The sequence below is a fragment of the Cucurbita pepo genome, chromosome LG07, assembly GCF_002806865.2.
Source record: "Cucurbita pepo subsp. pepo cultivar mu-cu-16 chromosome LG07, ASM280686v2, whole genome shotgun sequence".
NCBI lineage: Eukaryota > Viridiplantae > Streptophyta > Magnoliopsida > Cucurbitales > Cucurbitaceae > Cucurbita > Cucurbita pepo.
The window spans coordinates 667,708-689,849 of record NC_036644.1 but is presented as its reverse complement, the minus strand read 5'-3'; the positions used below and the strand labels follow the sequence as shown (position 1 = coordinate 689,849).

Sequence of the window (22,142 nt, the reverse complement as noted above, 5' to 3'; positions counted from 1 at the left end):
TCTAAATTTGGGGAATGAACGTTATAGGTTAACTATTTGTTATGACCTCGATACTGTGGAATATATTTTAATTTTTATTTACTTTTGGTGCATATATATTATATTTTTTTAATTTATTTTGACAATTAATTAATTCATTAAAATAAAATTTTATCTTTCCAAATCATGATCCTAATACAAAGCATTGTTAGTTAAATGAGAATGCTCGCTTATTTGTCTTATATTGCCTATAATATGATATATTTTATACTAATAATTAATTAAGCATATAAAATACCATTTTTGTCCTTGAATTATTGAAGTATTTTGAGTGTGACCTCCAATCTATTTGGTTTTTTAGTAAACTACTTGATCCTTTCTATCACAACTAAAAATAATAATAATATTATTTATTAAATTAATATATTAATAGATTAATTGTTGTCCTTTTCTTTTATTATTATTATTTATTATATTTAATATGCGCTGCAATTTCTCTAGTTAAAATGAGTATACTTCAAACCCTCGATGTCTACCTAACCATAGGTTTTCAAATTAAGATATTAAATAACAATTAAAAATATAAAATAAATTATATTTATAAAAAATAAAGAAGTCGGTAAACTAAATTAAACCTATTAATTATAAATAAAATTAGCGAGTTAAAAAAAATAGATAGAGAATTATATAATTTTGTGTCACATCAGATCTTTATCTATTATAATTAATATAGAGATCGAAAAATATATAAAAAGGTCGTTTTCTAAATTAAATATCTTATGTTATTTTTTTAAAAAATCAAATAAAAAAAATGTAAAAAGTTTGTTTTTCAATTTAATTATATATTACCTAAACTAATTATACGTATAAAAAGCTAGAGATAAATAATTATATTGTCCGTGACAGATGTAAGATTAATTAATTAATAATTAAAGATTTTAATAGAATTATAAATGGTTAATGCACTTTTTTTCTAATAATATATTAATTAGCCTATGGGATGATAAATTGGTGCCTTAGCTCAACATTATTTTTTTATTATTATTATTATTTCTTTTTGTTAAAGCTTCTAGATGTCTCTTCTAACTTTTGGTAATGAATGAATTGAAATCGTGTTAATATAATATAATCATTTAAAAAAAAATTACTTTTAATTTATTGGATTTTTGTTTATTATTATTTTATTTAGATGGGACTCCGGATTCGGCTCATATGTGCCCTGACTGTTGGATGAAAGTTCCACATCAGTTAATTTAAAAAATGATCATGAGTTTATAATCAAGGAATACTATCTCTATTGGTACGAGACATTTTGGGGAAGCCTAAAGCAAAGCCATGAGAGCTTATGCTCAAAGTAAACAATATCATACCATTGTGGAGAGTCGTGTTCGTCTAGCATGGTATCAGAGCCATACCCTAAACTTAGTAATGTCAATAGAATCCTTAAATGTCGAACAAAGGACGACTTGATTAAGTGAAGGCGTACTTTGTTCGAGGGGAGGTGTATACCATTGTGGAGAATTGTGTTCGTCTAACACCGACAACATGGTTAGGTTACTTACTCTTCTTACAGACCCATATGAGTTCAAAATATCTTCCAAGGTAAAAATTACCGGTTTAAACAAAAAAAATGGAGTATAAATCAGTAAAAAAAAAAAAATAGTATTAGTTCAAAAGGGTAAATGTGAAAATGGTAAAAAAAGGGCATCGGGGTAACTCTATCTGAATTACGTCGTGAAGCCCATTACTTGGCATGCTGTTGGCCCATTACTTGTCAGTCTGTCGGCCCATTACAAGGAATGTTGTATGGCCCATTTCTTGATATTATGTCTAGCCCATTTTGGATATTATTGGGCCAATTACTTTTTTTTTTTTAAATATATATTGGGAATTTTTAATATTTAATATGAGATAACATATTCTCCACCCATCTATTTAATTATTCGTAATAAATAAATATTATGTTAAATTATAATTTTAGCTTATGTAATTTAAATTTTATTTAATTTTTAAATCTAATCTATATACATTTAATAAAATTTTAAATTAAATTGATTGGATAATTATAATATTTTGTAATGGATAATGTAAAACCAGGCTGTAATGCAACCAAATTTATTATAAAGTAGGGAATAAATCCAGCCAGAGGAAAAAAGGATAATTTAAATTTCTTTATTTTTCTAATTTATTTATTTTACAATTACAGACATTGCACTTTTAGAATTTTAATTTTGAAATATTTATTAATTTTAAACAAATAAATCTATGCACCATTACAAAAATAAATAAAAAATCAGATTTTCAAATTTCAAATTTCAAATTTGGACAAATTATTGGATTTGTTTCCATAGTAGTCAGATTTTGGATTTTAATGTCTACTTATCTTTAAACAGCTGACATGAGCGGGACATGTCAGTACATTTTTTAAGAATTTTTTATTTTAATAATATTCGATTATTTTAACATGTTTTATCCTCGTTTACTTGATTTATAAGATAAATATAGGAAGACACCGAACACTACTGGAATGTTGAAAATCATATACGCTAAACTTTTTAGGTCTTTTAATTTAACCGCAATAATAAAAATAATAATTTAGGTACACCTTATTTGTACGTGTAGTAACGGGACCTGCCCTAGATGGGGATGGGAAACCATGTTATACGGGAAATGGGAGAGGCAAGGACACATTTTTCTCGGTTAGATAAACGGGGTTACAAACGGAATTATATTACTCTTTTCCACTTGCCCTGTTTCTGTCCCATTTATTATAAATATATTTTCAATACCGGCATAAATATATATTTTTTTTTGTTATATTATAAAAATTAATTAGTTAATTTTGAGACTCTAATATTAATATTTAAACTTTAGTGTAATTTTTTTAATTATTAAAATTAAATTTTTTAAAAATTTAGTTGTAGAATTTTAATAATATATATTGATTTATTAAGATTTTTATAATTTTTTTTAATAAAATTATATTAGAAAATTAAAATTTTAAAATAAATATTTTGTTAAATAATAATAAAATTAAACTGTCCCCACAAATTGAGAATTTTTTTTATTTTTAATGAAATGACGNTGGAGAATTGTGTTCGTCTAACACCGACAACATGGTTAGGTTACTTACTCTTCTTACAGACCCATATGAGTTCAAAATATCTTCCAAGGTAAAAATTACCGGTTTAAACAAAAAAAATGGAGTATAAATCAGTAAAAAAAAAAAAATAGTATTAGTTCAAAAGGGTAAATGTGAAAATGGTAAAAAAAGGGCATCGGGGTAACTCTATCTGAATTACGTCGTGAAGCCCATTACTTGGCATGCTGTTGGCCCATTACTTGTCAGTCTGTCGGCCCATTACAAGGAATGTTGTATGGCCCATTTCTTGATATTATGTCTAGCCCATTTTGGATATTATTGGGCCAATTACTTTTTTTTTTTTAAATATATATTGGGAATTTTTAATATTTAATATGAGATAACATATTCTCCACCCATCTATTTAATTATTCGTAATAAATAAATATTATGTTAAATTATAATTTTAGCTTATGTAATTTAAATTTTATTTAATTTTTAAATCTAATCTATATACATTTAATAAAATTTTAAATTAAATTGATTGGATAATTATAATATTTTGTAATGGATAATGTAAAACCAGGCTGTAATGCAACCAAATTTATTATAAAGTAGGGAATAAATCCAGCCAGAGGAAAAAAGGATAATTTAAATTTCTTTATTTTTCTAATTTATTTATTTTACAATTACAGACATTGCACTTTTAGAATTTTAATTTTGAAATATTTATTAATTTTAAACAAATAAATCTATGCACCATTACAAAAATAAATAAAAAATCAGATTTTCAAATTTCAAATTTCAAATTTGGACAAATTATTGGATTTGTTTCCATAGTAGTCAGATTTTGGATTTTAATGTCTACTTATCTTTAAACAGCTGACATGAGCGGGACATGTCAGTACATTTTTTAAGAATTTTTTATTTTAATAATATTCGATTATTTTAACATGTTTTATCCTCGTTTACTTGATTTATAAGATAAATATAGGAAGACACCGAACACTACTGGAATGTTGAAAATCATATACGCTAAACTTTTTAGGTCTTTTAATTTAACCGCAATAATAAAAATAATAATTTAGGTACACCTTATTTGTACGTGTAGTAACGGGACCTGCCCTAGATGGGGATGGGAAACCATGTTATACGGGAAATGGGAGAGGCAAGGACACATTTTTCTCGGTTAGATAAACGGGGTTACAAACGGAATTATATTACTCTTTTCCACTTGCCCTGTTTCTGTCCCATTTATTATAAATATATTTTCAATACCGGCATAAATATATATTTTTTTTTGTTATATTATAAAAATTAATTAGTTAATTTTGAGACTCTAATATTAATATTTAAACTTTAGTGTAATTTTTTTAATTATTAAAATTAAATTTTTTAAAAATTTAGTTGTAGAATTTTAATAATATATATTGATTTATTAAGATTTTTATAATTTTTTTTAATAAAATTATATTAGAAAATTAAAATTTTAAAATAAATATTTTGTTAAATAATAATAAAATTAAACTGTCCCCACAAATTGAGAATTTTTTTTATTTTTAATGAAATGACGTCATGAATTGTAATAATTCTTAAATTTAAAGGAAAAAAAAAAGAAAAAGAAAATAATTTGATAAGATTGGGAAGTTGTTTGGTTTCCTCGTCGCTCTATTTAATCTCTGAAGAAGCTGAAGCTTCACTCACCATTGTCCATGGCTTCCTTCTTCTTCTTCTTCCCCCACACAATGAAACTCCCCATGTTCGCCGCCGTTTTCTTCGCCGTCCTCTCCCTTACCGCCGCCGCTTCGTGCTCTAAGCCGCTGTACGCCTGTGACTCTTCCAACTCACTCACCAAAACCCTCCCATTCTGCAAAACCTCTCTGTCGATCAAGAAAAGAGCCCATGATCTTGTCTCTCGGCTCACATTGAACGAGAAGATCCTCCAGCTCGTCAACACTGCTCCGGCGATCCCCCGCCTAGGTATCCCCGCCTATGAGTGGTGGTCGGAGGCCCTACACGGTGTTGCCAATCGCCATGGCATACGCCTCAACGGCACCATCAAAGCCGTCACTAGCTTCCCTCAGGTTATCCTCACCGCCGCTACCTTCGACGCCGATCTCTGGTACCGAATCGCAAAGGTATAATCAAATCCCCAACCAAACACATTCCGTTGATTCTCTTGCTATTTCTGTTCACAATACGAACTACATTTCAATTTCACGTAAGTTGTAGGGTTAAATGGTTTAGCAGTAGTTCAATGGGTATCAGAAGAGGAAGTTTGTTGAAATCGGATACCATTTCCCTTCAAATTTGTGCTGATTTCTTAGCTCTTAGTGGTATATCCATCAGCTTAACTTCAGAGTTCAGTAGTAGTAGTTTAACATGAATTTGAGTCAGATCAATAGCGATTTCATTTTGTCGAACACTTGGTGGGCATTCTGCTAGTTTACGAACCATCATGAATTAGTGTATGAATCTACGATACAGGCGATAGGAACAGAGGCGAGAGCAGTGTACAATGTGGGGCAAGCGAAGGGGTTAACATTTTGGGCGCCAAACATAAACGTATTCAGAGATCCAAGATGGGGAAGAGGGCAAGAAACACCAGGAGAAGATCCAACAGTGGCAGGAGTATACTCAGTAGCATATGTGAGAGGGATTCAAGGGGACTCCAAAAAAGGAGGGAAGCTTGGGAACAGACTCAAAGCTTCGGCATGCTGCAAGCACTTCACTGCCTACGATCTCGACCGGTGGAACGGGATCACTCGATACGTATTCGACGCCGAGGTAACTGGGATTTGGATTTGTGGAACTGAAAATGGAATTGGAATTTGAACTGATGGGATTGTTGGGCATTGGGGATATGAATGCAGGTGACGATGCAGGATATGGCTGATACATATCAGCCACCATTTAAGAACTGTGTGGAGAAGGGGAGGTCGAGTGGTATAATGTGTGCGTACAACAAGGTGAATGGGGTGCCCAGCTGTGCTGATCATCATCTATTGACTGCTACTGCAAGAAGAGAATGGAAGTTTAATGGGTTAGGCCTTCTTTTTCTCTTTATTTACCTCAATTAAGAGGTCAGTCACTCCGAATACCTTATCCATGGTCGAAAGGGAACGTGCTAACCGTAATTGGGTCCTCGAATACCTTATCCATGGTCGAAAGGGAATGTGCTAAACGTAATTGAGGTTGGGGTCCGTGAATACCTTATCCATGGTCGAAAGGGAACATGCTAAACGTAATTGAGATCAGGGTCCTCAAATACCTTATCCATGGTCGAAAGGGAACGTGCTAAACGTAATTGAGGTCGGGGTCCCTGAATACCTTATCCATGGTCGAAAGGGAACGTGCTAAACGTAATTGAGGTCGGGGTTCCTCGAATACCTTATCCATGGTTGAAATGGAATGTGCTAAACGTAATCGAGGTCGGTCGGAGTCCCTCGAATACTTTATCCATGGTTGAAAGGGAAGGTGGTAAACGAGAATAGGAACATGGATTATATTTCCCAGCCCTATCCCAATTATTCCCGATTATTCCCGATTATTCCCGATTATTAGGTTGTTGATTTGTTGGTTGATGGTTGAACGTTATAATTATATTTTTACAACGAGCAGGTACATCGTGTCGGACTGTGATGCAGTGTCACTGGTTCATGAGACGCATAATTACGCCAAAACTCCAGAAGATGCGGTGGCTGATGTCCTTAGAGCTGGTATTTTCACTTCCATCCCTAACTTGTCCTTCTTCAAACTATTGCTTCACTGAACGTTGACTTTCTGAATCACAAAATATCTTTTTATGCCAAATTTTTGGGTTATTTTTATAATTTTAAAACATTTTTTTAGCCTAAATTATCTCAAAAATACCCCTAAACTTTTCAATTATACCTTAGACTTAAAAAAAAAATCTCAAAAATATCTTCACATTTTGAATTTTTTTTTTTTTATGGAAATAGTTAATGTTTTGTTTAAAAAAATACAATTTAACTTTTAAAAGTATTTAAAAAATACTCGAGTTTTGAAATGTTTCATTAATATTTTTAAATAAAAAAAAAAAAAAAGACCAAAAACACTTTAATTTTTTTTTTTAAAGCTCCAAAAACACGTTTAATTGTTTTTAAAAAGTAAAAAACAATTGTATGGTTAGTACTTTTTAAAAAGTCAAAAACACTTTATATGGTTAGTACACGTTTTAAAAATACCCATGAACTTTTCAAAGTATTTACAATGTTTGTAGATAATTTCTGAGATGATAGATGGTTTTCGATAGAATTTTTTTAAACTTTATTTTTTTAAACTAGTACCAACGTTTAAGATATTTTGAACTTTTTAAAAACCGTTCAAGGGTATTAATGAAAAGTTTAAGAGTATTTTTTGAACAAAATACTAATGGTTTTTATCCAAAACTAATAGTAAGGGTAGTTTTGTAATTTTTGTAATTTTTGTGAAAGTTTAAGAATATTATTGGGATATTTTTATTAATTTAGTTTTTTTATTTGGAAAAAAGTATTATATATGTAAACAAATATATTTAAAGTCCAGTGGGCCCAAGTAAGTGAAACCAATGGGCCCAATAGTGTCCTCAATATATGTAAACAAATATATTTTTAGAAAAAACATGTTACTGGGCCTACTGATTTTGTTACCTGATTTTGGGCTTTTTGTAGTCCAATGGGCCCAATAGGCCCAAAAAAGTGAACCCCGAAAAATGAGAAGTTTCTTAATTTGATTCATGACCAAAATATGAATACTTGCAGGAATGGACGTCAACTGTGGTTCATATTTGAAGGAGCACACAGAATCTGCTGTGGAGAAGAACGTGGTAGCGGTCACCGATATAGACCGAGCACTCCACAACCTCTTTTCTATTAGAATGAGACTCGGTTTGTTCGATGGCAACCCGACCAAACTGCCGTTTGGCCACATCGGTCCGAACCAAGTTTGCACAAGGGAGCATCAAAACCTGGCTCTCCAAACTGCAAGAGATGGCATTGTTCTCCTAAAGAACTCTGCCAATCTCCTTCCACTTTCCAAATCAAAAACACGCTCTCTTGCTGTTATTGGCCACAATGCTGATAACCCAATTATGCTTATAGGGAATTACGCAGGAATCCCTTGCAAATTTGTTACCCCATTTCAGGGTTTGAAGAGTTATGTTAAGGAAACCATTTACCACAAAGGCTGCAACTGGGCTAACTGTACAGATGCTACGGTTGATGAAGCAGTGAAGATAGCGAAAAGTGTGGATTACGTCGTGTTGGTTATGGGGCTCGATCAAACCCAAGAGCGAGAAGATTTTGATCGTACTCACTTGGGGCTCCCAGGAAAACAAGAAAAACTTATTGCTGAAGTCGCTAAAGCTGCGAAAAGACCTGTCGTTTTGGTGATTCTCTCGGGAGGCCCGGTCGATATATCTTCAGCTAAGTATAATGAGAAGGTAGGAAGCATATTGTGGGCTGGTTATCCAGGGCAAGCTGGAGGAACTGCAATTGCAGAGATCATATTTGGTGATCACAACCCAGGTCAACATTTCCTTTAAGCTTGAAATCTTTAACCGTTTAGCGAACGAACTGGAACGACATGATATTTACCCGTTTACTTTCCATGTTGGTGTGCAGGAGGAAGATTGCCAGTAACTTGGTATCCACAAAATTTCATCAAGGTTCCTATGACAGACATGAGAATGAGAGCAGACTCTTCATCAGGCTACCCTGGTCGTACTTACCGCTTCTATACAGGACCGAAAGTCTACGAATTCGGCTACGGTCTCAGCTACTCTAACTTTCTCTATAAATTCACATCAGTTTCTGAAAACAAACTATACCTAAGCCATCCAACAGCTACTCAGCCAGCCAAGAACTCCGACTCAGTTCGTTACACACTTGTCTCGAAGCTGGACAAGAAGTTTTGTGAGAGCAAGGCTATGAATGTCACGATCGGAGTCAGAAACGAAGGGGAAATGGCTGGTAAGCATTCGGTATTACTATTCGTGAAGCCTAAAAAACCCGTAAACGGGAGTCCTTTGAAGCAATTGGTAGGATTCAAGAAGGTGGAGATAAATGCAGGAGACAGAAGTGAGGTTGAGTTTTTGTTGAACCCTTGTGAGCATGCAAGTAAGGCTAATGAAGAGGGATTGATGGTAATCGACGAAGGGTCGTATTCATTGGTCGTCGGAGATGTGGAACGTCCTTTCGATATCTTTGTCTGATACATATTTATTATCAGTTGAAATGTAGCTTTCAAGAACCTGAGTGATTAGGGAAGTTATTATCTTCACTCTTGTGGCTTGAGATGAGCAAGTGTTCATTATGTTCTTCACTCAATTTTCAGAGTACTAATAAAAACACATTACTACCATAGAGAAGCATCTACTTTTCAATAGCTATTTAATAAACACTTTCCTAGACACTACAATGGGTATATACCTTAACCTTACATGGTTTGGCACAGAGATTCAATACCCCAAATAATAATAATAATAATAACGAACAATCAAACGAACGAAGGAGAATTCTTGCAAACTAGTCATATAATTGCAGTTCCGAGGAAAACGAAAAAGCTACGATCGAACTCATTTCTTCTAGGTCGGAGAATTTTTCTTTTCGTTGCAGTCTAATTACCACAAAAGCACGTCATTAATAGTTGCAGTGCAATTGGAAGTAATATCCTGAGAACAAACGATAATAATATACATAATATATCAGCAAAATGGATCTGTAATGAGTTGAAGAAAGAGGAAGAATGATGGTTACCTGTAGTTTAGAAACATTGTTTTAATTTAACATCTCATCTAACTTCTGTCTGTAGAGAGCCAAACGCTGCAAAACGTTCCAATTAAAACTGATTTTAGTACTAAATCTAAGACAGAATGAAAAGCCAAACTAAGCGTTAGAACTCAGCATGTTTCTCTTATACGAGTCATTTTCGTCATTTATATCTCTTTTGCACCGAACCCGTAACAACCAGATAGTTAGCGTTGAAGGATAAAATGGGCACGACAGACCGGGCCGTTCCTATGGTGGTAGGGAGAACAAAGAAGAAGGATAAAATCGCGTACCCTGGTATAGGCGTAAACGCCTGCCTCAGAAGGTCCTGCAGGACTTCCCCTCCTGATGAAGTTTCCTTCTTTAAATATGTAGAGCATGGGTATTCCAGTTGATAGCTCTAAGCTAATAACCTGAAAGATATTTTTGATTGACATGTTATTACACAACCGCATATATAACAGCCCAAATCCACCGCTAGCAGATATTGTCTTTGGGCTTTCCCTTTCTGGGTTCCCTTCTAAGTCTTTAAAACGCGTCTATTAGGGAGAGGTTTCCACACTCTTCTAAAGAATGCTTCATTCTCCTCTCCAACCGATGTGGGATCTCACAACGTAAGGTAAGGTGTATACAATGGTCGACCCAGTGTAATGAAATGGTATATTACCTCTTGAGAAGTTAGTTTGTCTAGATACATGATTATGGACCTCAATGAGTTTCCATGTGCTGCTATCATTACATTCTTTCCAGATTGCAGCTGGGGAACAATCTGCAGAGCAAAACTTAAGCAGTCAGATGAAAGAATCTCACGCGATGAACCTTGATCTCCAACAATGGCGCGAGATGCAGTCAAATATAAAGAGACGTGAGCAAAAGAGCAGTGATCATACTTGGTCTTTAAAATAAGCAACAGCTCTCTCCGCACACATTTCCAAACTCTCGCCATTTGGGGGAGGAATGTCGTAACTCCGACGCCATTCGTGGACTTGTTCTTTACCATATCTATCGGCGGTCTCCTGCTTATTGAGACCCTGTAGTTCCCCATACCTGCAAACAGCATCTATTTTAGAAAGACGTTTGACGAGTTTAATATGAATAACAAAGAGGGTAAAATAGGGGTGACAATTACATTCTTTCATTCAATCGCCAAGATGCTATTACTGGGATGGATTGTTTTATGGTTTCTTCACTAAATATTTGACTCCAAACCCTTGCCTGCTCGGTTTCGTTGTGAATGATAACTGGAACCTATATGCATGCATGAATAGTTAGTTAGAGGTAAGCTAATAAAAGGAATGTAATAGTAGATCAGGGAGAATACAATTGTAGGCGTGAAACATGGTCTTGTAATCAAAAAAAAAAAAAAAAAAAAAAACTGTTATTATAACAGCCCAAGCCCACCGCTATCAGATATTGTCCTCTTTAGGCTTTCCCTCGAGGTTTTAAAATGCATCCACAAGGGAGAGGTTTCCACACTCTTATAAGGAATGTTTGGTTTCCACACTCTTATAAGCAATGTTTCGTTTCTCTCTCCAACCGATGTGGGATTTCACAATCCACCCTCCTTAGGCGCCCAACGTCTTCGCTGGCACACCGCCTCGGTATCTAGCTTTGATACCAAACTGTAACGACCCGATTTTCGATACCTCAAATCACAAGTTGCCACGTATACTCAAGGGTAAAAAGAGCAGTAAATTTTTACCTTGTGTAAAACTGTTTTGATTTGACTCCGCAAATATACCTTTAAACTACCTGTATGTTGGTTTTGAATGCATATTTAAATTTTAAATTTCTTGAGTCTCCCATTTTACAAAAGAAAAATTTACCGCCGTTTTTACCCTTGAGTATACGTGGCAACTTGTGATTCGAGGTATCGAAAATTGGATCGTTACAGTTATGGTCATACAGATGATCATAAAAATGAAGATATATCAAATATTACAGAACTGGTTCTCTAATTTAACTAAGGACATTTTTCCATACCCTTTTCAGGGCTCCAGGGTGTCAAAACTCTTAAGGTAACATAAAAAATAACTTCGAAGTTCAAAGCACTTAAAAATATCTAATTACCTTCTTACGACGATGTTGAGTCATGGCAAGCATAGCAGTCATCTGTGCACGAATGAGAGACGATGTATAGATCATGTCGACAGGTATGTTGCTGATTCTCTTGCCAGCTTCAATTGCCTCTTCCACACCTTTCCTGGTCAGTGGCACATCAACACAGCCGGTAAATAAGTTCTTTTCGTTCCACAACGATTCTCCGTGTCGAATCAAGATCAAAGCAGCTTCATCTGATGACGTGCAGAATTACATTAGCATAAAAAATACTTCAGAAAGCAAGAACTTTCAACCTATAAGTTGAAGAATTATACAAAGAATGACCAACAAACACCTCTACTTCACTTAGAAACTACAATTATTGGAAACAAACAACTTACTCTGCTTTTTTTGCGAGTCATCAGAGGTGTTGATTGAAGGTGATAAAATGGGATCAACAACTGAAGTTTGAGAAGAAGAGGATTGAATTGCTCTTATAGAAGTATTTCTAGATCTAGGAGACTTCTTTCCGAAGACCCCAACTTCGACCTTGAAACATTTTGAATTCAATTTTGGCACATTACTTGCAACATTAGCTTGTCCATGGGGAAGAAAAGTCCCAAGAGATTGGTGAAATACTGCAGCAGCCATTCTGAAAATAGAAAATGATCCCAAAACCTCAGCAAAACTTTCCAAGTGGATAATTTCATATCAATAAACAGAAACTACAATTTCGTAATCTGACTAGAACGATAAAAGTTGTATGAAGGCCAAAACATTATCATTGACGATACTTAGAGAATTAAACATGAACTGAAGGCACAAGAACAATTTGCTCCAATTTTCAGTTGACATAGACCAGAACTCATGAGGTCTTGACATTCAAATGCTGATATCAAAAGCATAAACAACAAGCAAATTCAAACGCCGATCTCAAAATCATGGAAGACAAACTTCCAGGATCCAAATAAAATCACGGAAAAACNAAAAAAAAAAAAAAAAAAAAAAAAAAAACATATAAAAATCAAAGAATCAAACTCCTACAGACGCAGAAAAACGATCGCCGGAACCAAAAACAAAATGCGATGCACAGAAATGCTAATCTGATACAAAAGAACCAAATTCAGAAACGCGTACCTTAATATCTCAACCAAGCGATGAAACCGAGGCGGAGAACAGTGCAACAAAACAAGGTTAGAAATAATTACAAATTACGAAAAGAGATTATGCGAAAGCCGATGAAAATGGGGATTGAGGAAACAGAAATGAAGAAATGGAGTCGTTTTCGACGGAAAGATTGAAGAAATTGAAAACGCCCGAAATGATTATGATTACGAACAAAACGAGGGAAATTGCATATAGAAAAAATCGAAGCAGAGATTGAAAATGGAGGCGCAGGCGTTCGAATCAATCAAATTTTCCCCACAACTTCGCAGGTTTTTAAACTACAAAATGCACCAATTTTGTAAGCTTGTGGGGTTCCAGGATCGCTCCAAGCAGGGTCCCCGCGGGTGGTAGGCGTCGATTCTGGTTGACAATTGACATTTTATTTCAATATTTATATTTATATTATCAAAATTCCATTTTAGTCCAATTTTAAGAGATATTAACAAATTATAAAATATAATAAATCTAATATATTAATATTATTATCATGTAAGCCTTTTTGTTAAATATAAAAAATAATTATTTATTTATTTATTTATCTATTTTGGGTGGATAATTAAGGGAGGGAGGGTTGGGGGCAATTTGGGAACAAAATAACCTTTGGATTGCACAAAAGGACCAAGTCAATGACTCACCAACCCATTAATTATAAATTATACAATAAAGCATTGCATTATTTTAAAAAAACATTAAATTAAATAAATTTTCAATTTGCAATAAAATTAAATAATTTATTTAATTTGAGAAAATTATTATAATTTTTTTTAATTCAACAAAAATTCAAATAAATAATTTATTTACGTGGGTGTGAGTTTTTTTTATATTTATTTTATATAAAAAATAATAATAATAAATTGAGTGGGAGTTAGGACCGGTGCGGTTGCTTTAAAGCTCGGGTTTGATAACAAACCAACAACGCTACCTAACCTAAATGGAAGTAAACCGGAAGCGGACACTGCCAAAAGGGCACGTGGGACCGGTTTAAAGTTAGACCGGAAGCAAAAATCACGTGCCTTTTAAACCAGTCAAGTTATTATTATTATTATTATTATTATTATTATTATTATTATTATTATTATTATTGTAGGCTATGAAAAATTGGGTAGGTGTATCTGAACACGTGTGATGAGAATATGCTCTTTCATATTCTTCTGATCAAGTCGGGTGAGGTTGGGGCAGCCCTTCGGTCAAAATTACCCAAATAGCTCAAAAGTTGGCCTTTTTTTGACTCGAATTTAAGCCAATTATATATATGGTATTATTATTATTCATTTAACCTTATAGATTTATTATTTATGGGAGGTTCATGTGGTATTTGTTAAGCAATTATTTTGTGGTGAGAACCGGTGGCAGCTCACCCTCCGAATCTTCTGACTGCGTCATCCGAGACCAAGATCGGGTACGGATAGGACTTTGAGTTACCTCTAGTCAATTAATATCGAGGTCAAATTATAAGAATATGAACCCACCTCATATTTAGAAACTTAGAAAATATAAATATTTATGAATGCAAGATGAGTTAAATTTAACAATAACTCAAACTCAATATTATGCTTTAACTCATTTTATTGAATGTATAGATATTTTGCACTTGATGTAAAAAAAATAAATAATAATAATAATAAAAAAAAGCCTAAATTTGAAATTAGAATTAATATAATATTTATTAATTGGGGTTTTAAAATGGGTTGGGCCTCACAGGCCCACAAACTTATTCGATATGGGCCGTAACCTGCTAACAAAGTGGAGTTTTGGAGCCTACGTTTATAAACACTATTTGTAGGGTGTGGATTACAATGAAGTGAATAAACACAGCATTACTAATAATTTTAAAGCATTTTTAAGCATCCATGTAGATAAAGCGTATATAGACTGTATTAGCATAAGCTGAATAAATATACCTCCAGAAGTACAGCTAAGTAATTGCTGGAACTAAAGCCAGATCTAATCTTCGATGTCCTGGTATTGGCTGAGGACTTGGTTGCAGCCAGACAAAGCTTCATCTCTTGCGAAACCCATGGCATTGACGTAACGGTCGTTTGAGGCAATGCCATTGAAGCGGGTGAGGATCACACGGGCACGGTCACGGCCTTCAGATACTGCCGAGCACTCCTTCTCAGGGCTGCTGATTAGCGAAGCATCACAAACTTGGTCCTCGTGGTCCTCGTTGACTAAGAGTGAGTAAGAACCAGTGGAGTCTGTTGTGGCCTCTTGGCTGTAGAGAAGTTCCATGGTGTTCCTGTTCTTGCATTCGATTTTGACCTTAGCACCTACAAGGAAATTGCATAATTGAGAGATAAGTTTATATCCGTGAACTAAAGCACCTCTCAATCTCTACAATATCAGATAACCTACATATATAACTATGTAGATTAAATTTATATCCTAAACCAAATCAAGAGAGGATTTGGTGATGATTTAATACAAGAATACATTAATCCAACCCACTAAACCATGATGCAAAAGACAGAGCGTTTGATTATATTGTGCAAGATAGACATTAAGATTAGTTAGCTCCTTGGTGGATGTGGGCTATATCTCAGTTGCCTTTCTATTTGAAATTAGCTCAAGTTTCTATTTGGTTCCCTAATTTTACACAATTCAGTAATTAGAAATGAATTTGGGTGTTGATATCCTAAGCACCTTAGTCTCCTTCATTATGGGCAAGAAATTTTGCCCAAGAACTAATAAATGGAGAAGAACAGAAGGGTCAAACCCAAGATCTTTTACCCTACAACCATTTTAAATTATTTCAAGACCTAAAATCTTGAGCTTAAATCGATAGGTTAGGCTTATTTACTCTTCCACTCATATTCTTAAGACATAAACAATGACTGCAAACGGGGATCGTGAGCAGTGGATGTTATTTTGAACACAATTACGTAAAGAACGAGAGTCACATAGGAAGAACAACAAGAGAAAACTGAATCACTACCAAGATTCCACATAGCAGATGGAACACGAGACAGAAACCTGGAGTAATTCGAATGGAATTAGAGGCGTTTATCCAGATTGACACTCGACGTCAAATGGAATCAGAAACTTTAAATACAGAATCAATAGAAAGAATATTAGTGTAAGCGAACGTGTTTAAAATTAATGCTTAAAATAAAAGTTGTGCACGATGTAGATAGAGAATAAAGTAATCAAATCTTAATAAACAAAAATAAATCCCGTTTTTCACAACCAGAAAGAGCCATTGACTAACTTAAGCTCCAGATCAGGCCTCGATTAAAAAAATACACGCACCAAACATGCGAATTAGGACTAAATTAATCCATATAGTTAAACGCTGGCTTATTCCACATGGCATCAGACAGTAGTCAAGATCGAGACACCAAATCCACAACAAATCAATCTCATACTCCATAAAACTAGCAAGCAAGCCACTAACCAACAGTATCTCTCACTACAACAGAGATCTAGAAGGAACACGAAGCAGACAATAACAAAATACATCCACATTCATCAACCACTACGCATCTCGCATAAAAACAACGAAATCAAAGCAAATTCCGGAAAAGATCGGTGATATTTCAACGATCAACAACAACAACAAAGCATAGAGAACAAGAAGATACCGGGAATGTAGGTAGTGGCGGAGGTTTCGAAGCCGGCAAGACAAGTATCACAGTAGACTTTACCACGAACAACAAACGGAGTCCTGACAGGGCGGGTAGCGGCGACGAGCGCGGGAAGCACACAGAGAGCAAAGAGAATCACAAATCGCGCCATGGATTTGATTTCTTCGAGAAAATCAGAGAAATGGGAAAGGAAGGTGAAAACTGACGAAGGGAAAATGAAGCGTAAGGTTTTTAATAATGAAGAGTAAAGTGAAAGCCTTAAGCAATTGACGCGGGGAAATGCTGGAATCGCGGTGTAAAAATTTAAACCGCGTTGAGTTTTTTTACCGTGTCGATGAACCATGTAAGAACAATACTACCTCTAAAATCTGACGAATGAAAACACGACACGTTTCAAGTTTGGACACGTGTTGGCTTAAAAATCACGGTTGCAGGGAAATAGAAAATAGTGCTGTTGTAGAACAAAGAGCACAGGTTTTCAGTTACAAATCGGTCCTGTCGGTGGTCACATGAGAAGTGCTTGGGTGATTGAGTAAATGAGGGTAAATTTGTCTTTTTGTATGGAACGAGTTAATAAAAGTTCCATTAATACCTTACTTTTATGAAAAAAAAACTTAAAAAATATCCTTAATTTTATTTTTAAATTTTTAAAAAATACTCTTATAATTAATATTACGTTTTAAAAATAACATTAAAAAATTTAAAAATAATTTACTTTTAAATAAAGAAGAGGGATAAATATTACTTTTAAAATTTTATAGATATATTTTAAATAAAATAATAACCTAAAGTATTTTTAAATTTTTTTTAAAAAATTAAAGGGTATTAATGAAAATTTTAAGACGTCATCCTCACCTTCCTCCAACTTATCACGGGTAATCTGTTCAGTGTTCCAATCTCAACGGTTGACAACTAAACATGAAACCTAAACTTGTGCTCGAGAAACAGCTGTCCATATACTGATAAGGGATGTATGGATTCTCGAGAAGAGAGGAGCCGAGGTGGTCCCCAGACCGCCTGAAAGGGATATAACTCAACGGTAGTGCCGCCTTGATGTGGTGGAAGTCATTGGTTTGAGCCTGATTATCCCTAAACCCAATGTGAGCTTTTATACTTTTACTTGCTCCTCGGGATTGAGACATGACCCAGACTCCTACGGGAGGCAGCAATGAGAAATTTTTCGCAATGGGCGAAAGCTTGACGGAGCAATGCCGCGTGGAGGTAAAAGGTCTACGGGTCGTGAACTTCTTTTTTTGGAGAAGAAGCAATGACAGTATCCGGTATAAATATTATATATATTAAACTTAAATTTTTAAAATTTTAAGAATATTTTTATTTTTATTAATTTAATATGTTTAAAATGCTGATGAAATATTGGAAATTATTTATTAAAAATTACAAACTCTTTAAAGTTGGTTGTATTTGGTGCAATAATTTCCTATTTTATAAAATTATAAAATTTAAATATTAATATTTAATAATAAAAAAAAAACAATTTATATAAATAATATTGTAAAAAAAAAGTATTTTAAAAAAAAATTAATTTAAAATTTAATTTCTTCAAATTTTAGGGGCATAATTGAAAATGGTAACTTTTGTTTTAAATGGTAACTTCTGAAGTCACACCAAATTCTGATAATCCCGCCAATATTTTTAAAATTTTTAACTTGCCATTTATACCCTCCGGGTTGCTAAAAATTACCATATTGGGATCTACCATAATTTTGAAATTTATTTCATAATAATTGAGAATCGTAAAAGGACAATAGTAATAGCGACTGGGAAGGACAAAGTCGTAAATAAGATGAAGTTTGGGGTTTGATTGCGCCTCCGGTCGGTTAGTGAAAATATTTAAATCTTTTTAAAGTTGCCCTAATTGGTGACGTGTAGGGTTTTCTTTCTACCATTGATTTGAGTGTGTATAAAAGGCGTTCCTTCTGCTCAACAGAATCCCATCGGCATCTTCGTCACCGCGAAATCAAGAGCCAGAGCTTCAGGATCAGTTTGTTTTTCCTTCTCTTATCACGACAGCCTAACACTGTAAGACGATAATTTCCTATGTTGTAATTTGTTTGTTAATCTAACTTCATTATTGTTTCTAGTTTCTATTTTGGCCTCAGATTTTCAACTCATGTTTTGAGTTTGTTATTTTTGTTTTGTTGTAATTGATTATATAAGTTCATACGCCTTTGATTCAATGATATCCTCACGATCGGTTCTTCGATTATTGATTTCTGATGGGAATTGTAAGTTTCTTGCTGCGTCGTGTTCAGATCTGTGGATTTAGTTGCCTGTTTCTCGTTTGTTTTGGATGTTCTTTTTTATTTCATCTCTCGATGATCGTAATTGAAAATTATGATTGTCTCCGTAGATTGGATATTCATGTAAAGCTGATTGAATCTTCTCTGCGAATTCGATTTTATTATTCTCCATCTAGTATTTTCATGCGTTGAATCTCGTCAGTTGTGTATTGGATGGATTGTCAAGTTTTAAGGTAGAGACAGACTTATATTTTGTGGCTGATTGTGTTATTTTTTTCATCTTCTAAAATCGAACTTTATTTAAAGTGAACTGCAATTTTGTTTATGTTTTCATTGCTGCATTTAAAGATTACTCCATTGAGATCAATAAATCTGCTGTTGTACGGTTCAGTTTTCTATACCAAAGGTAGAAATCAGCTGTTAAATGATATTTGTGCACTTTAACTTGCGCTTGATTGATGATGTTTTATGTTCACTGTCAACGTTTAAGTTCATGAGAATCGAGCATAATTATTTGTTCTTAATCCACAGGAAGTTGGCCTTCTGGTCTGCTGTTGTGTAGTTCAAAGTGGAGAGCGTGAAGTTTGAGACTCCTTTTATGTCTGAACGGGCCACTCTCTTTTTGTCATCGATTGGATTGCTTGGAGAGTATTGTCCTACGTCTAGGAAAAAGTACAGCTGCGCTGAGACTATTGGCTGCATGCATCTTGAGTTGCCTGGTGGTCATAGTAACAGCCCGCGGGTGGTAGCCTTGTCCAGCTGCTCAAAGAACAACAGGGCATCTTAAAGATACCACTGCTGATATCTATCTTTTCTAACCACTACTGCCGTTTTTGTGTTCTAACATGGCGTTGCAGAATATTGGTGCCTCAAACCGTGACGATGCCTTCTACAGGTATAAGATGCCTAGGATGGTTACTAAAATTGAAGGTAGAGGTAATGGCATTAAGACCAATGTGGTTAACATGGTGGAAATTGCCAAAGCCTTGGGCAGGCCTGCTTCTTACACTACCAAGTACTTTGGATGTGAGCTTGGTGCACAATCCAAATTCGATGAGAAAACTGGGACTTCTCTTGTAAATGGTGCACACGATACAGCCAAGCTGGCTGGTCTTCTCGAGAACTTTATCAAGAAGTATGTTCAATGCTACGGATGTGGTAACCCCGAAACTGAGATTATCATCACGAAGACGCAGATGATCACTATGAAATGTGCTGCCTGTGGATTTATATCTGATGTTGACATGAGGGATAAAATCACAACATTTATTCTCAAGAATCCTCCTGAACAGAAGAAGGGATCAAAAGACAAGAAAGCTATGAGGCGGGCTGAGAAGGAAAGACTTAAGGAGGGCGAGGCTGCTGATGAGGAGCAGAAGAAGCTAAAGAAGGATTCGGTGAAGAAGAAAAGCACGAGTGGTAATTCAAAGGAAACTGTTACTAAAGTGCCAAGCAAGAAGAAGAATAATGGCTCGGATGACGATCATTCCCCAGTTCCTATCCATGCTAGTGGTAAGGACGAAGTAGCTGATGATGATGACGATGATGACGATGTGCAGTGGCAAACGGACACATCTTTAGAGGCAGCTAAGCAGCGTATTCAGGAGCAGTTGAGTGCAGTCACTGCTGATATGGTCATGCTGTCTACCGAAGAAACTACGTCGTCCAAAAAGCCCTCTGAACATGAGAAGTCTTCGATCAACGGAAACAAGAACGGAAATGGAGTGTCTACCCATGTTGCTCTTGTCAACGAGATCAAAGATTATTTGAAGAAAGGTTCCTCCGCTGCCAACCTCAAATCATTTTTGGGATCACTTTCTGGAACTCCCCAGGAGATTGTTAATGCCTTAGTTGAGGCTCTGTTTGATGGCGTTGGAAAAGGCTTCTCAAAGGAGGTGATGAAGAAGAAGAACTTCTTGGCTGCAGCTGTTGCTCTGGAGGGATCACAGATAGCTCTATTGCGTGCCATTGAATCTTTCTGTCTCAACACGAGTTCGGAGGCTGCTAAGGAGGTTGCTCTGGTTCTGAAATCGCTATACGACAGCAACCTGATCGAGGAGGAATTTGTATTAGAGTGGTACCAGAAGGGCGTGGTTGGCGCTAACAAAAGTTCTCCAATCTGGAACCATGTAAAGCCGTTCATCGAATGGCTCCAGAACGCCGAGTCCGAGACCGAAGAAGAGTAAGAACGTTGCTACTCTTGCTGTTCTAGTTTTAGCAGTCATGAGCAAGTCACTGTCTTGTCTGGAATAATAAGTGTTGTTGTCGTTGGATCAGCTTGTTTTGTTCTTTGTTTGCGTGTTCTATGTCGTCTGTCTTTCTCATTTCCTTGTTCTGATGGTATCCGCTGTGTGCGAATAACGATATTGTGTGCTTCCTGTAATAGTCCTCTCCCTGTGCCTCATTTTCCTTCTACATTTCTACTACGACGTATCTATATCAACAAGTTTTCTAGTTTTAATGCAATATTCATACAATCGTTCTAACCTTACCGTCAGTAGATATTGTCTTTTTTGAGCTTTTTCTTTCGAGTTTCTTCTCGAAGTTTTGAAATGCGCCTACCGAAGAGGTACTAGGAAAGGTTGGTTAGTAGATGTTGTCTTTTTTGAACTTTTTCTTTCAGAGTTTCTTCTCGAAGTTTTAAAATGTGCCTTGAACTTTTTCTTTCAGAGTTTCTTCTCGAAGTTTTAAAATGTGCCTACAGAAGAGATACTAGGGAAGGTTGGATGGCGATATAATTTTATATTTTATATAATTTTTAAATAATTTTATATTTTATATAATTTTTAAATAATTTTATGTTTTATATAATTTTTAAATTAATTAAGATTAAAGTTTTAATAGTCATATAAAATTTTAATTTCATGTGGCTCAATTTTTCGAAAATTAAAATTAGTTTCAACAAATTATAATGGAATTGTTAAGTAGTAAACTAATGTTTAGTTAATTTAATTTTAATTCCTTGAAAAATAAATTAATATTAAATTAATTGAACGTTAGAGAATCAATTTGAAAATTTGAAAACTATACAAAATAAATAAAAATTGAGATATATATCATTTTATACTAAAAATGGACAATAATTCTTTTTTATTTTAACACTAATCTTATCTATAGTTATTATGTATCTTGAAAATACAATTTTTTTTTAATAAAAAAAATAAATACTGAATTTCTAAAAATTAAATATTAGAAGCTAATTAATTAATTTATTATTATTATTATTATTATTTTGAAAAAGCAAGAAAATCCGCGGGAA

At 34.4% G+C, this 22,142-nt stretch overlaps 4 protein-coding genes across 6 annotated transcripts; 2 read left to right on the top strand and 2 right to left on the bottom strand.

Annotated features, from left to right (window-relative positions):
* Window positions 1-4,728: 4,728 nt before the first annotated feature.
* LOC111798400 (probable beta-D-xylosidase 7) lies at window positions 4,729-9,424 on the top strand. The gene is made up of 6 exons (XM_023681513.1): window positions 4,729-5,199; window positions 5,549-5,848; window positions 5,935-6,104; window positions 6,683-6,780; window positions 7,825-8,589; window positions 8,686-9,424. Exons 1-6 carry the CDS (start codon window positions 4,774-4,776, stop codon window positions 9,273-9,275), a joined length of 2,349 nt encoding a protein of 782 aa, XP_023537281.1. The 5' UTR covers window positions 4,729-4,773; the 3' UTR covers window positions 9,276-9,424.
* LOC111798405 (2,3-bisphosphoglycerate-dependent phosphoglycerate mutase-like) lies at window positions 9,420-13,413 on the bottom strand. 2 transcript variants are annotated; one of them, XM_023681521.1, is made up of 9 exons: window positions 13,009-13,413; window positions 12,273-12,523; window positions 11,902-12,125; window positions 10,961-11,079; window positions 10,722-10,878; window positions 10,499-10,600; window positions 10,125-10,244; window positions 9,820-9,885; window positions 9,420-9,734 (listed from the first exon to the last, which is right to left on the bottom strand). In XM_023681521.1, the coding sequence occupies exons 2-8, from the start codon at window positions 12,520-12,522 to the stop codon at window positions 9,841-9,843; spliced, it is 1,017 nt and encodes a 338-aa protein (XP_023537289.1). In that variant the 5' UTR covers window position 12,523; window positions 13,009-13,413; the 3' UTR covers window positions 9,420-9,734; window positions 9,820-9,840. The 2 variants fall into 2 exon arrangements, with proteins under 2 accessions (XP_023537289.1, XP_023537290.1); XM_023681522.1 differs by lacking the exon at window positions 13,009-13,413 and adding an exon at window positions 12,916-12,971.
* A 1,388-nt stretch (window positions 13,414-14,801) lies between these two features.
* On the bottom strand, window positions 14,802-16,885 carry LOC111797985 (protein DOWNSTREAM OF FLC-like). Its single transcript, XM_023680910.1, has 2 exons — window positions 16,620-16,885; window positions 14,802-15,308 (listed from the first exon to the last, which is right to left on the bottom strand). The coding sequence occupies exons 1-2, from the start codon at window positions 16,771-16,773 to the stop codon at window positions 14,983-14,985; spliced, it is 480 nt and encodes a 159-aa protein (XP_023536678.1). The 5' UTR covers window positions 16,774-16,885; the 3' UTR covers window positions 14,802-14,982.
* A 1,615-nt stretch (window positions 16,886-18,500) lies between these two features.
* On the top strand, window positions 18,501-21,365 carry LOC111797983 (probable eukaryotic translation initiation factor 5-1). 2 transcript variants are annotated; one of them, XM_023680906.1, is made up of 2 exons: window positions 18,501-18,662; window positions 19,415-21,365. In XM_023680906.1, exon 2 carries the CDS (start codon window positions 19,729-19,731, stop codon window positions 21,067-21,069), a length of 1,341 nt encoding a protein of 446 aa, XP_023536674.1. In that variant the 5' UTR covers window positions 18,501-18,662; window positions 19,415-19,728; the 3' UTR covers window positions 21,070-21,365. The 2 variants fall into 2 exon arrangements, with proteins under 2 accessions (XP_023536674.1, XP_023536675.1); XM_023680907.1 differs by having other exon boundaries at window positions 18,527-18,662; window positions 19,419-21,365.
* Window positions 21,366-22,142: the final 777 nt, after the last annotated feature.